The sequence below is a fragment of the Schistosoma mansoni genome, chromosome 1 (genome assembly GCF_000237925.1).
Source record: "Schistosoma mansoni strain Puerto Rico chromosome 1, complete genome".
Classification (NCBI taxonomy): domain Eukaryota; kingdom Metazoa; phylum Platyhelminthes; class Trematoda; order Strigeidida; family Schistosomatidae; genus Schistosoma; species Schistosoma mansoni.
This window is the reverse complement of record NC_031495.1, coordinates 20,835,472-20,848,726: the sequence shown is the minus strand read 5'-3', so window position 1 is coordinate 20,848,726 and position 13,255 is coordinate 20,835,472. Positions and strand designations below refer to the sequence as shown.

General features: G+C 29.9%; 1 protein-coding gene across 1 annotated transcript in view; it reads right to left on the bottom strand.

Moving 5' to 3' along the window:
• Smp_140920 (putative glutamate receptor, kainate) overlaps positions 1 to 13,255 on the bottom strand; it is a gene marked incomplete at both ends in the record, with an annotated part of 53,342 nt that overhangs the window by 21,726 nt on the left and 18,361 nt on the right. The window contains 5 exons of the mRNA XM_018793609.1: positions 3,981 to 4,136; positions 6,198 to 6,410; positions 8,668 to 8,781; positions 10,699 to 10,803; positions 11,699 to 11,905. Coding sequence (XP_018648104.1) covers positions 3,981 to 4,136; positions 6,198 to 6,410; positions 8,668 to 8,781; positions 10,699 to 10,803; positions 11,699 to 11,905 — 795 coding nt within the window. The remainder of the gene's footprint in view (positions 1 to 3,980; positions 4,137 to 6,197; positions 6,411 to 8,667; positions 8,782 to 10,698; positions 10,804 to 11,698; positions 11,906 to 13,255) is intronic.

Below are 13,255 nucleotides of genomic sequence, written 5' to 3'. Positions count from 1 at the left end.
AAGATGATGATTTGTTTCATTTTTATCCCTGTATCCATGACGTTTAAATATCTTTTTACCTTTTTCGGATATCCGATTCATGAATATAATATCGTGTTGTTTCTCACATTTATATATTTAGATAAAGATAATTTGGAATTATTGGAAGACAACGTCTTCAGTTGGATAGGTTACTTAAAAAAACAACTAATCTTTAACTCATAACAAAATCCCATCAATGAAATAAAATATTTCCGAACCAGAGTTCTAATAGTAGCTGAGATGGACTTTTTTTGAAAAACAGAATTAGTATATTATCAAGGTTTAAACATTTGCGACAGATTGTGAGTCTTTTGTAAACAGATGTGAGTAACTGCAGTTAAAATTTATAATTATTCGGTTAAAATAAATCTCCTATAGATAACATTATCACAAGGTTCGTTTGAGTAGTCCACCTCTTGACATCTCAGCTAGAATGTTTAGTTATGAGAATTCATATAGCCCTACAGTTCCTTGACATCTCGAATTATTCTGTTCACATAAAAAAGACGTAATATGACTTACACTAATTAGTAAACTTGCATTTATCAATGCAATCCAGTTTAGTTTTTAACTCCGATCAAATTCTATCTATCGTTGTAACGTGAAGGCTAGTTTAAATGACCCAACAACATATTGAACTTTGTGTAATGTTAGGTATTTAGAGATGATTCATATGAATTCCTGAACATATAATTCTTACTGAATGGCACTTGGCAACAAAACATACCTTCGATCCTGGTAATACTGATACTTACTGTGAGATTCAAACCCACATCACTATCTAAGTTGTTGTCACTGACTTAGTCGGATAATGACTAGTCTTTTTTTAGACTGTACTCTTCACCCTATGGGGTCACTGATTAGCAGCAGAGTACATGAGATGTAGTCCTTAGGGATATTTGTATTCTCGCCATAGAGGTGCTGTTATTGATTTTGTAAGCCAGTGTTATGCTTCATATAGACCAACTTATGGCTAAATTAATTCATATTTCGATCAAGTTTGTTTCTTGACATATGTACAACCTATGCTTTGATCATACTTACTATTCGTGAAAAATTCCGCAAGCTTAAATTACTTATATTTTGAAGGTAATCAATAGAATATTCAATTTAAAAGTCAGATTAAAACAAAATATTTACAATTGATTGATCATTGAGTAGTGATCAATGTTATATATATCATGTCCTTCTTAGTGCAGATCGAATCCTATCGACCAAGTTGCAATGTGGCCACTAGTCTAGGTGACTCGCCAATGCGTGAACTATGTTGAGATGCGATGGTTGTTGGAGTTAGTCAATAGGAAACCCTGGACCTAGGTTTCGTGCTACTTGGCACTCATCAGCAAGGTGTACCTTTAATCTAGAGGGAACTGATGCTCCCTGACGGATTTGATTCCGTGTCACCCAGCTTTACAGTCAGAGACATTACCACTGAGCTGTTCGGACCGCGACTGACCTCTGGTAGGACTAGGATGTATTTACAATAAATTGACCACTATCCAGTGACCTGTCAGAGAGCATCAGTTCCCTCAAGATTACAGGAACACCTTGCTGATGAGTGCCAAGTAGCACGAAACCTAGGTCCATGGTTTCCTGTTGACTACCTCCAACCACTATCTTAGAACAAAATATTTGTTAAATCAACATTAAATAATATGGTCATAAGACTTTTATCAGACTCCTAAATGTAGCCCGTTTTTTAAGCAAATAAAATACTTATTTTTATTCGATATGAATTTTCTAATACAATCATACTATTAAGGTTATCGGTAGAACACATGTTTCCTTTTCTTCTGTCTATATTAGTTAGTATGATAAATTTAAAATCTCTAGAAAAGGGAAAAACCTAAATAATTTAATTAATAGTATTAATCAAATCATGCAACGGTCATATAGGGGTTATTAATTAAGGTTAATAAAACATCACTCAAATCTAAGCAGCATTCTAACTCAAAGTAAATGTTGAACTTTAACAGAAAATAGTTGAGGTTCTTAATTAAAAAATATGTTTTATAAAATCTGGTTCACAATACGGTGACACAAGAGAAGACTGATACATGGAGACAGAGTAACGCTGATTCTTGTTTAAAATAAAAATAATTGACTTTAGTTGGTGTAATTATCTTAATATCATCGTCTGTTTGGATGTTAGCTAAACAATGGATGATTAAACAGTATTTATCGAATACTTAAGAGCTTTTTTCATATTTGTTGAAACATTTCGTAATCGAAGATTTGGTTTGAAATTTGGTGTTTCAAATTGATTCGTGAAAATGTTGTTGATATTTGTTTAAATGATTTTTGAGGCGATTAGGAAACTAGGGTGCATTAGACAACTAATCTCACCTGGTTTGTGAATCTTCATTAAACGACACATTGATTTTCAGTAGTTCTTCCACTGATGTCAGTTTATGAGGAAAATTACATATAAAATTTATTTCCCTCTACTAATATTTTTGGCTAAAATATTGACAACTTCAAAGGAACACAAAACCCTGAGACAATGAAGTGATAAGATTGATGATTCGCTGGGAAACTTGTTGGTTTAACTAGTTTATACTTTGAATTTTTCTTGAGTCACATCACTTTAGAGCCTTTTTATTATCAGTGCTCACTGCGTTGTAAAGATTAAACAAATATGATAGTTCAACATTCTTTTATAAGATTTATCTTCTCTATGCCACTCGAATTAGCTCCATGACGGAAACACTATTTTCAAATTACAGAGCTAAAACTTCCCTTTTCATTATAACAACCGAAAGTCATAAATGAATAATTGTAATGAGTAAATTGAGGAGTTTTACTGAGAAGCCGGGTCTGACTGAGTTCATTCACGTTGGAAGCTTGGCGGATTGCCAAAAATGTTTTGAAGTTGAAAATAAAGACCACTGGCTTCATCCATAATGATGTAAGTGCCCTTGGCATGGTATCCATAACTATCGAGCTCAGTTTACTGGTGCCTGGTGGGTGCACATTATTTATGGGTACCAGGCCAGAATGAAACTGTATCCTAATGTTCTTTGGTTTACAAGGTTTTTCAAGCTAAGTTTAGGTTGTGATGAAAATATTGGCTTATCGACTTTTATATCTGAATGAGAAAGAACTCTAACAGTTGCGTTTTTGTAAGAATAAACAGTCCAGAAACATACTAGGATTTATCACAAATTCTAACAAATGGTTATTCATAAGAAAAACTGTATGTTAAAGTAATGCATCATTCAAACCAATCTATCACCGTATTTATTTGTCATATCTTCCTCATATAAAATCTTATATTTCTTGATTCACCATATATATTTATGTGTGTAGATGACAAGAAATAGGGCTTATAAGAGTAGATGACAAAATATTGGGTTTAGAAGAGCTAGGTTTTTGGTTCTGGTCTCGGTATAAACATCAACATTGGAAGGCAGGTACATTCAGACTTGTGAGTAAGTGCTAGTATCGAGACAGTCCACTTAGAACACACGAGACAAAACAGACTGATCAATTTCGATCCGTTATGTTAACAATTAGAAGATACCCCTACAAACCTTTTTGTAATTATTTGTTTTCCCACTACAATTGACATTCTTTTGTAGAATTCTTTGTTTTCCATGGTGGTCTAGCTTCCATTGACTCATGATTTCAACTATGAAGAATTCTTTGTCTTTATGAATAATTCAGTTTAGTAATTTGTTTTTTCTGAATTGTTTGTGATTAGAAATAAATGGATGATTTAATTGCTCAGTAAATATTTTCTAGTCCGATCACCAGTTTCATCTTAACAAATACCGAGAAATCCATAAATAATATAAAATAGTAATCTGTTGTCCCTCTTTTGTCAGTCATTTTTCAACTGTTATCAGTCTGTAATGATAATAGTATACCAAAGTATAAAAATTCTCTATAAATTTACTGAAATTATAAATTTCTATTACTATTTTAGCATTTTTATGAATGAAGACAACTAAACTTACTTCATTTGATAATGGTGCTGTAAATTGTAATCCAGGGTCTGAATTACTTTTTTGTATGATAACACTTAAAGATAAACTCATAAATGGTGTAGTGAAATCAATCACACGTTCTCGATCATAAGTAATGGTAAAAGAGGCTACTGCAAGATCTGCTTTCTGAAAAGAGAACAGAACCATAAAAAAACAATCAAATTGTTCAGAATCCATTTATTTTTTTACACTAATGATATTTAATTTTAACTATGTACTATAAAAATAATCCCTTTCTAACTTTGTTTCATTATTCACTGGATAACAGTTTCCATTAAGTAAAATTACAGTGTAAAAGATGTAGATAATTAAATGAGTTCACTTTCTTCATTCACCTAATTTTCTTCAAAACTTATTCTATCATCGTAAAGACAGATATATATATATATACTGGTTAACACTTTATTGCTCTGTTATTCTGTAAAATTTATTATTAACTGGTTCTAAAATCTCAGTAAATAAATGGTTATGTTGAATTAAGTACCTCTTACATCAAAATATGTAAGTCACAATACTTTATACAGACAGTCATGTAGAACTTATGATCTAAATTATATCGAGAAATTATACTTGCTAAAAGTTTTAAAATGGTAAGTTTAAACAAAGTTGTAAAGTGACCTTTTTCAAAGCTCTTTTTAATCAGAAACTAATAATTATTAGCTTTGATTAGCTTTTTTACTATAAGTTCACTTTTAAATTTCTTCTTCATGGATAAATAAACTTGTATATGGGTATAAATTTAGTAAAATGAGATAGAAAATTTGAGTAGTTTGAACATTTTTCGAAATCTAAAATTCATTATTTCCATGAGTCAGATAAGAATTATTAGAGGATTGAAGAAGATCAATATTTAGTCGTCAGTTTGGAGACGATTACTGGTTTAAAATCAGTGGTTTTCATCTATTGTTGAGTGTTTCTTTTTACCCAGACATCTAACTTTGCAGTCAGAGTGAAACTGTGGTATGCAGTTTTGAAATTTGGACTTAATTCTTTGTTACTTGTTTCTACATTATTTGGTAATGACTTAAAGTTTTTGTCCGCTCTTTATCTTCTCATTGTCTAAATGGGAGTTTTCGCTTTAAATGAGTTGTTTTTGTTTCATTTTTAATGTATCTTAAGAAAGTCTATATTTTTTGTATTGTCGAATGCATAGACTTTTAAGTCTAGATAAATAGGTAGCTCCTTAATCGTGAATCATTTGAGACTGCAAAATTTTACAGCAGTATAAAGGAATGAAAATAACAAAAAAAATTAGGGTCGATTCAAGGTGTCTTCGCGAAATTGAGATTGTTCTACAAACGATACAAGGAAAATGACTTAATGACAATGAATCGAAATTCAAAACTGACGTCTGAATGATGGATTAATCTCTGTTGTTTCAGTTTATTTGAAGACTCAAAGTACTGATTTCAGATATTCGGATAGTATCATTTTTGAATACAGTATTTGATTTATTTTAATCGTAGAATGGATTCTGTTCATATTCGGACACTGTATGATCGTATTTAGTAAATCAATAACTTTACAAACTAGATTGTTATTATTTTATTTTCAGCAAATAAGTATTCTAAGTATTACGAATTTCCTTTTAAAGCTAACCTAAACTACCTTGACGATTGGTTAATGAATCTTAGGTACTTCTGATTTTATGTGTTACATTACGTATTTTAAGGATTAATTACAGTTTTCTAACTGAATTAATGATGAAAGGTTATATTTATTGTGTTCAGTTTCTCTTTAATATCAATTCTAGATGTATGATTATACAGATGTTTTAAAAATCCCCAAAAGAAAATCTACTTGGTTAAGGCTATTACTCATTAATTGAATTGACGGACATCATCTATTTATTTAGCAACAATTAATGCTTTGCAACAGTCTACTTTTACAGAAGTCGATATTGTACATCAACACCTGAGATGATGCATATGTCTATCAAATATTGAAAGCTCACAAAGTAAAAACTATGTTTAAGTGATGTATTTTACATCCATTGTCTTTACTAAATGTAAATAAATCATGTTTGTCCTATCTATTTAGCCTCAGCCAAATTTATTGATATTTGTTATGTAATAGAACCAAATAATGAAATATCATTTACCTTTTACATCATAAATCTTTTAGGTGACTCTGGTCACATTCTTTGTATGAAATCAATTACACTTTATATTATCATAAGTAACTTACTTTATAAACAAGATCACCAATTAATCCATCCCATTTCCCTTTGCTTTCATCAAAAGTTCCAAATTTTTTATCACTAACAGGTTTGATAATATAATCAAAATGATTCATTTTGCTTAAATGTTGTAATAGTTCCATCGCGAATCCTGTCCATTGATCATTGCCTTCTAGATGTACACCTTGACGATATGGTTCGAATATTACAAATGGAGGATCCTACATTACAACATAATTAATTGTACAATTGGAACAATTAGATTTAATCAAGTATTTCTGAAACAACTGGAATTTTAAGCTGATTAGCTTCAAAAAATATTAATAAATGTGGTTTATTAACATTATGTTTTATTGTCTGACGTTTACTGGTATATCATTGAATATAGATAATTTCATTATAATCTAGTGAATCATGCAGTTTGAACAACTCACTATACATATTCATCATATTGAATAAAAAGTAACTGAAAATTTAATGATAACGAGAATGAGATCAATCTGTGATAAACACCGCATGCAAATTGAATATTTCTTCACAAAACTCTTACATCAACACTAGATATTTGGTTGGATGTTCGTACAATATAATAAACGAACTTTGTGGAAACTGAAATAACCCGATGAACTAACCATCACTATTTAGTGTTACTGTTAGATAAATAAATCAACCTTTATTTAAGTGGCACCATTGGTCAAAGCTTTTCAATACTACCTCTGAAAAACCAATATTATTAAGAAAATTTTTAATTAAGTGATTTGTAACTCTAAAATGATTGTTCGATTGATTTCAGTTCATGATTTGAAAAGTCATTATATATTGCAATTAATAATGTGGTGTAATGATTGTTTTCTATTGTTTCTTGAACCCCACTATTAAGTGTAACTATTAGTTCAACAAATATGTAAGTAACCTGTGAACTTGTAAAAAATAGTTGTGAACACGAGAAAAATATCCAACACTAGTAAGTAGTTTCGTATATAAATTTAAATAAGTTTTTTTAATCAAATTCTGGCTTAAAACTATCATAAATTGAGTCAGTTAGTATCAATTCGACTTATGGATAAATTTTAATTCATTAGTTGACATCAATCTTTAGTTACATGTTCATAAGGTTGTTGTCTAGTCTTTATTTCACGTTATTTTATGAATTCGATGCAGTTACCAAGTTGTTACCGTTTTTACTAATACTACTATATATTAAACAGTAATTGACAGATGCTTGAGTTTTTAAGAAAATAGCAGTTACTTCACAGGTGTAGATAGGGCTAAATAAATAGAACGTGGTCAGTGCTTATGGTAAAATCACATGGTACTGGTTGATGTTTGTTGTTTTGTTTTTAGTCAGTCAGTCAGTCAATCACAAATAGTTGGTTTATGGAGATTTGCTGAACATTGAGGTTGTTTTTATTGTAAAATTACTTTTATTATTTGTTTATTGAGAATAAAGAAGCACTTGATGGCTTTTTCTTTGTAGATCGTCAAATCACGAATAATCTTTAGATTACACTAGTCAAGCGTAATTGCATATCCTATGTTCAGTCCGCAAAAATGGAAATATGTAGCCTTCAAAAGTTGGAACACCAGCGAAACATAATTTCTAAGTGGTAAAAAATAGAAATGTTTCTATTATATGTGGTATCGACCTCAGAAATCATCACAAAAATTTTAAAGTCCTTTAGGATCGGAATCACTCACAAGCCAACATAAACGTTTTACTTCATCATATGGAGGCCAAATATGTAACAAAGAAAAAAGAAAAATGGGATATTGTTTAGGAAGCAAATACAGCCAATCGCGACGAACGTTACATTACGAAAAGTAGACACTTCTCTCTCCGAATATACCAACACAAACTTGGAGTAAAACAACTTGAAATTTTATAATTTATATCAATGGACGTAGAAAACCATGTGCGCAAATTTGGTTCAGAAAACATCGAAATTCTGCACCTTGGAAATTTTAGAAAGTTTCTGGGAATTTCCGAAAATATAGATTTCAGGTAAATTTACAATGAATAGGCAATATTTAGCAGCCTTTACAGAAAGTTTAACAAATCAAGTATCCAGAAGTCAGCAGAAGAAAACCCTCAATTCGACTGTAATTACCACTAAAGCCGACAAAATCTCTGAAAACAACCATTTATAGATAAAGTCATCAAAACAAGTCAACTTATTGTTTATAGATTAATTAAACACCACTATTCTACGGGAATTAAGAGCTAATGATATTGTCTAGAACGATATTAAAAGTTCCACAACTGAACCATATGGTTCACATGGCATATTACAACTAAGAACGTTGACTTGTAAATCAAACTTATTTATTTCAAGAATGATTGCGTTGGATATAGTTTATCAACTAAATAAGTGACACTGTTATTGATTAGTTAAGTTCAGGATTATAACCACTCTTAAAGATTAAATTTTGTTGTGAAATAAATTTCTCAGTTAAATCTAACACAATATATCAACTTACTTCTATAGTTGTAACAATAAATGTTTTATTCATATGCTTCATTCCACCTTGAGGAAATGAAGTTTCAACTGGTTGTTTATACACAAATCCTCGCTTCAATGACCAGTCAGCTAGCTGTAAAAGAGAATAGAAGATACTTTGTGATACAGCCCTGATTTTTAAACGCTTAATACATAGACAAATACATAGTTTTAATTGTAATAGAACGCAAAAATCTACAATAATATTTTGCCTGTTGAACATAAATATAATTTACAAAAAAACAAATAGAGAAATAAATCTGTATTGACAAGCTGATTATATTACATAAATACTAAAGCTATTGGGATAAACAGCTGTATACCCAAATTTTTATTGCCGTCTAGACATATTGGTATACTATTTTTTTTATTATTCAGTTATATCGATTATAAAATGAATGAAAATATCACTTTATCAAAATAATTTAGAGGTTCTTACAGTGATGATAATTATGTTGGTTCTGTCAGTCAAACTTGTTGGCAATTATAAAAGCAGAAGATGAATGTATCTGTAACTATGCTTCATCCTTTCATCATCATCATCATCATACATATATCGAACTTAACAAAAACAGTACAAAATAACAAATATCTTATAAACTCAATAAATATAGGATACAGTCTAATATTGTAAATAAAACTCTATCTAGTTGTTGATTATTGCTGTCATTATTTATCATCTTTTACATATAAATACTATCAGTAACATTTCAATCATAGTTTGTTATATGATTCTGACATTTTCGGTTTTGTTTTGGAAAAAATAAAATAAACCAACATGATATAGAAGTGAAAGAAATGGATCTGAAACATAGAAGGTAACAGAGGGTTGGTATTTTTTGAAATTGCTTATAGATGGAGATTGATAAAGTATTGATAGGAGTAGGGAAAGATAAGCTAATTAAAATTTAATAAGTAAATGAACAAAATCTAGTCATTCAATGATGATCGGTGAATATTTTTATAAATAATCAAATGTAAAAAAACTGTTGAAAACATATTGCTTTAAATAAGTGACTTTTAGGCTTCCAATTAGAAAGAAGATTGTAGATACCTAAGATTGCTATCAGTTAAAGAATTGGAATGTTAATGTTTCCTAACCAGCAAAAACGTTAAAATTACATCGTGTAAAACTGATAGTCCACATGAAAATAAATTTTGCTCGCTGGTGACTAGAACTTCAAAAATTCTGCGAGAAGGCATAATATGTATAGTTCAAGCAGGTTGAAAGTAAGTTAACTATCAATAATGACAGTGTTATAAAGTGTTACAAAGTCCTTGGTTTTAAACATTCAAACAACTGAACGAGAACCCTGTGGTCTAAAAGGTTAAGCTCTTATCACAGAGGTGCAGATCCTTGGTTCGACCCTCGACGAGGAAGCCCTTGGTCATTATTGAGTATCCTTATAACAGAACTGAACAACTGTCAAGTGTTTCGCGATTTATAACGGTTTTTCAAATTAAATCAGTCCATTTTGTAAATAAAGTAATTAAGAGATGTTCATTATATCGTATACTGTTAGTTATCTGGGCACAATATTAGCTAATATTATTACCTCGTAACCCATTAATATATATATATATAGTTAGTGAATACATCTTTTGTCTTTAACAGATACTTGTTCACAATGTAAAAGAGATTATCATATATTACTTGTTTTATTAAACTTTCAAGTTAACAAAGTCAATGTCACTTAAAACTAGAAAGGTTAATTAGAAAAAATTCAAGCATTCTATAGAATAGGTTAATTATCAGTTCCAAAAAGAAGAAGAACTATTCATCAGTCATATAACTTCTTCAAACACTTTTAAATAGTCCTTATATTGTTATGTTGCTTCTTTTGATCTTCATTAATTTCGTGCATTCAACCCATTATAATTATAATATAATAAAACTGTTAAAATAATGTGGTAGGTATAAATCGAAAATAGTTATGTTTTAATACAATATTGATAAAACTAATATGAAATGTATACGTATATATATAAACATTAATTCATAGTTCCCTACCTGTTGCAATCTTCCATTCTTTAAATGTATCAACTCAAGGCCATAATCTAATATAGGATTAATTTTACTAGAATCTATATAACCAATTCGTGAATGAAGTACTTGCTAAAGCAAATGATTTTGCACAGAAAAATGATAAAGACAAAAAAAAATATTAAATTGAGTATTAAAAAATCAAAGAAAAAGAATGAAATTAGTAAATTTCAAATAAATCAAATAAATTTTTTTTTCTTCTCGAACTCAATCCTCAACAACATTCATATTAGATTTTCTTTATAATAAACCAATGTAGTAGTTTCATGTTAAATAAATATATTTTCAATGATAAAAAGTTAATTTTCATAGTTGAGTTCATGAGTCAGTTGAAGCTAGAACACCATGGAAAACCTGGAAGCACTGGACGACCGTTTCGTCCTATTGTGGGACTCCTCAGCAGTGCGCATCCACGATCCCACCTCGCGAGATTCGAACTCAGGACCTATCAGTCTCGCGTGCGAACGCTTAACCTCTAGACCACCTAGCCGGCATCCAACGGTGTTAATGTCCAACTTCAATAAAAATTAATCAATGAATTTGTAAATAAAATTATGATATAAAAAAATTCATACTTAAAGCTTCTATATAAATAAAGTTTAATTCAATTCAGTACCACAATTAAAAATTGAAAAGATTAACCACTTTGATTTAAAGTTAAGGGAAGAAAAATAAATATTCAAATTTTCTATTCAAATGTAATGTTTTCATTTATATTGAACACTTTTTGATGAACAATTTACGGAAATCATATTTGAAATTGGACAAGGTAATTAATCCAATAAATTAGTTTATTATATGAAGTTCGTTTGGATGTAAATGACCTATAGATTACATTAGGAATTCCCAATTGGTATAGACTATTGATTAGTATAGTAGGACAATTTTTTTTATTTTTTCACTTTTGTCTTTACAATTTACAAGCTAATCACAGTATTATACCTTTTTAAAACAACAATTAACTTACATTAATATAAGTGTGTAATAGTTGACCATTTTTATATGTTAAATGAGGTCCGTTTTTATGACTAACTAATAAACCTTTTGGTGTTTTTAATAAACTTGATCTAACTGGTGTACAGGTAACATGTTCTGGAACTTGTAATTTATTACCAGCTAAGTTCATTGCTGTTGATAAGTGATCAATTATACTTCGTATCATTTGTGTATGAAGCTGAAATAAAAGGAATAAAATATGAAAAACGCCCAGTTGGTATAGTAAGATTGAAGAGAAAGTACGGGATTGATTCTAATTAATTCAGACTATTAAATGATACTGTAGTGGACGCTACTACCAAAATTGCTTGTAAGTAGTATGGTGCGTAATCTGGCATCGAGGTTTTGGATGAAGTGAAGTGTTTCAGCTTGCGGAACACACCGAAAGATCCGAAGGGATGATTGAAAGATATGTTTGTGAATTATGGAAATTGTTTGTAACTTCTCAAAATAATTAAATATTGCTCCTGCCTATTCCCTTCTTTTGCATAACTAATAAATTTTTGGCATGCATCATTTTGCAATGAGGTATCTCTTGATAAATTAACTAATGAATTTGCTGCTTTTGTTATTAGCTGTACTACCCTTAAAGCGATTAGCAAATATTAAGGCAACAGTAGAAGGAATAAGTAAAATTGTGAAATTACTTTTCAACATTCATTATACCCTAAATACTGTTAACCCAGTCTCAAACTATTAAATAAACAAAATATGACTGATGAACAATAGACAAATAGCATTGTTAACATACAGATTTTCTTTTCGCTGACCTTTAATTACATTTAAATTGTGACAAATAAAAACAAATTTCATCCGGAATACATGTTCAAAGTGAGTGAAATAGTTACTAGAATACAGTAAGATAACATGCTGGAAAAAGTAATAACTGGATTTATCAAAATATAATCGAGTATTAATTAAGCAACTATCGGACTGAGTTACTCGGTAACTTCACTTAGGGTTACTAATAATCGTGGCTGTGTAATATTGAACAGATAAATATTTTGTTAAATCAGCTAGCTTGTTAGTCAATAATTCAGCTGAAAGATCCACCATACAATATTTTTTGATATTCGGTGACTGTTTGTTTCTTAACAAATTATCCGTAGGTTAATAAATTAGCATAGGTAGTTGTTGTGGGCTACCTGTTTGTATGTTTCAAGTTCCGTTTTCTTTCAGCCACTTGTATTTAGTCATTCCTCAGATATTGGTTATGTAGGAATCCGTGAGCAGTCGTTTGTTGATCATCGCATATTAGTCTAGATGCATCAACGACCATTCTTAGTGATTCAACTAATGACTTTTCACTTCAATTATTGATATCGGTCAAAAATAATTTATGCGCTTATTGTAATCAAAAAAGTTTCATTATTAGTAAAATAGAACTAATCTATTGTCTCTAACATTGCTCAAATGAGATAAATAATTCATTTCAAACTGGTTACAGAAGGAGGAGGATTAATTAGTTGTCTTTCATATTTTCTTAACTTTCCGAACAGAATCAGTACTAGAATAAATTAAAGCAGAA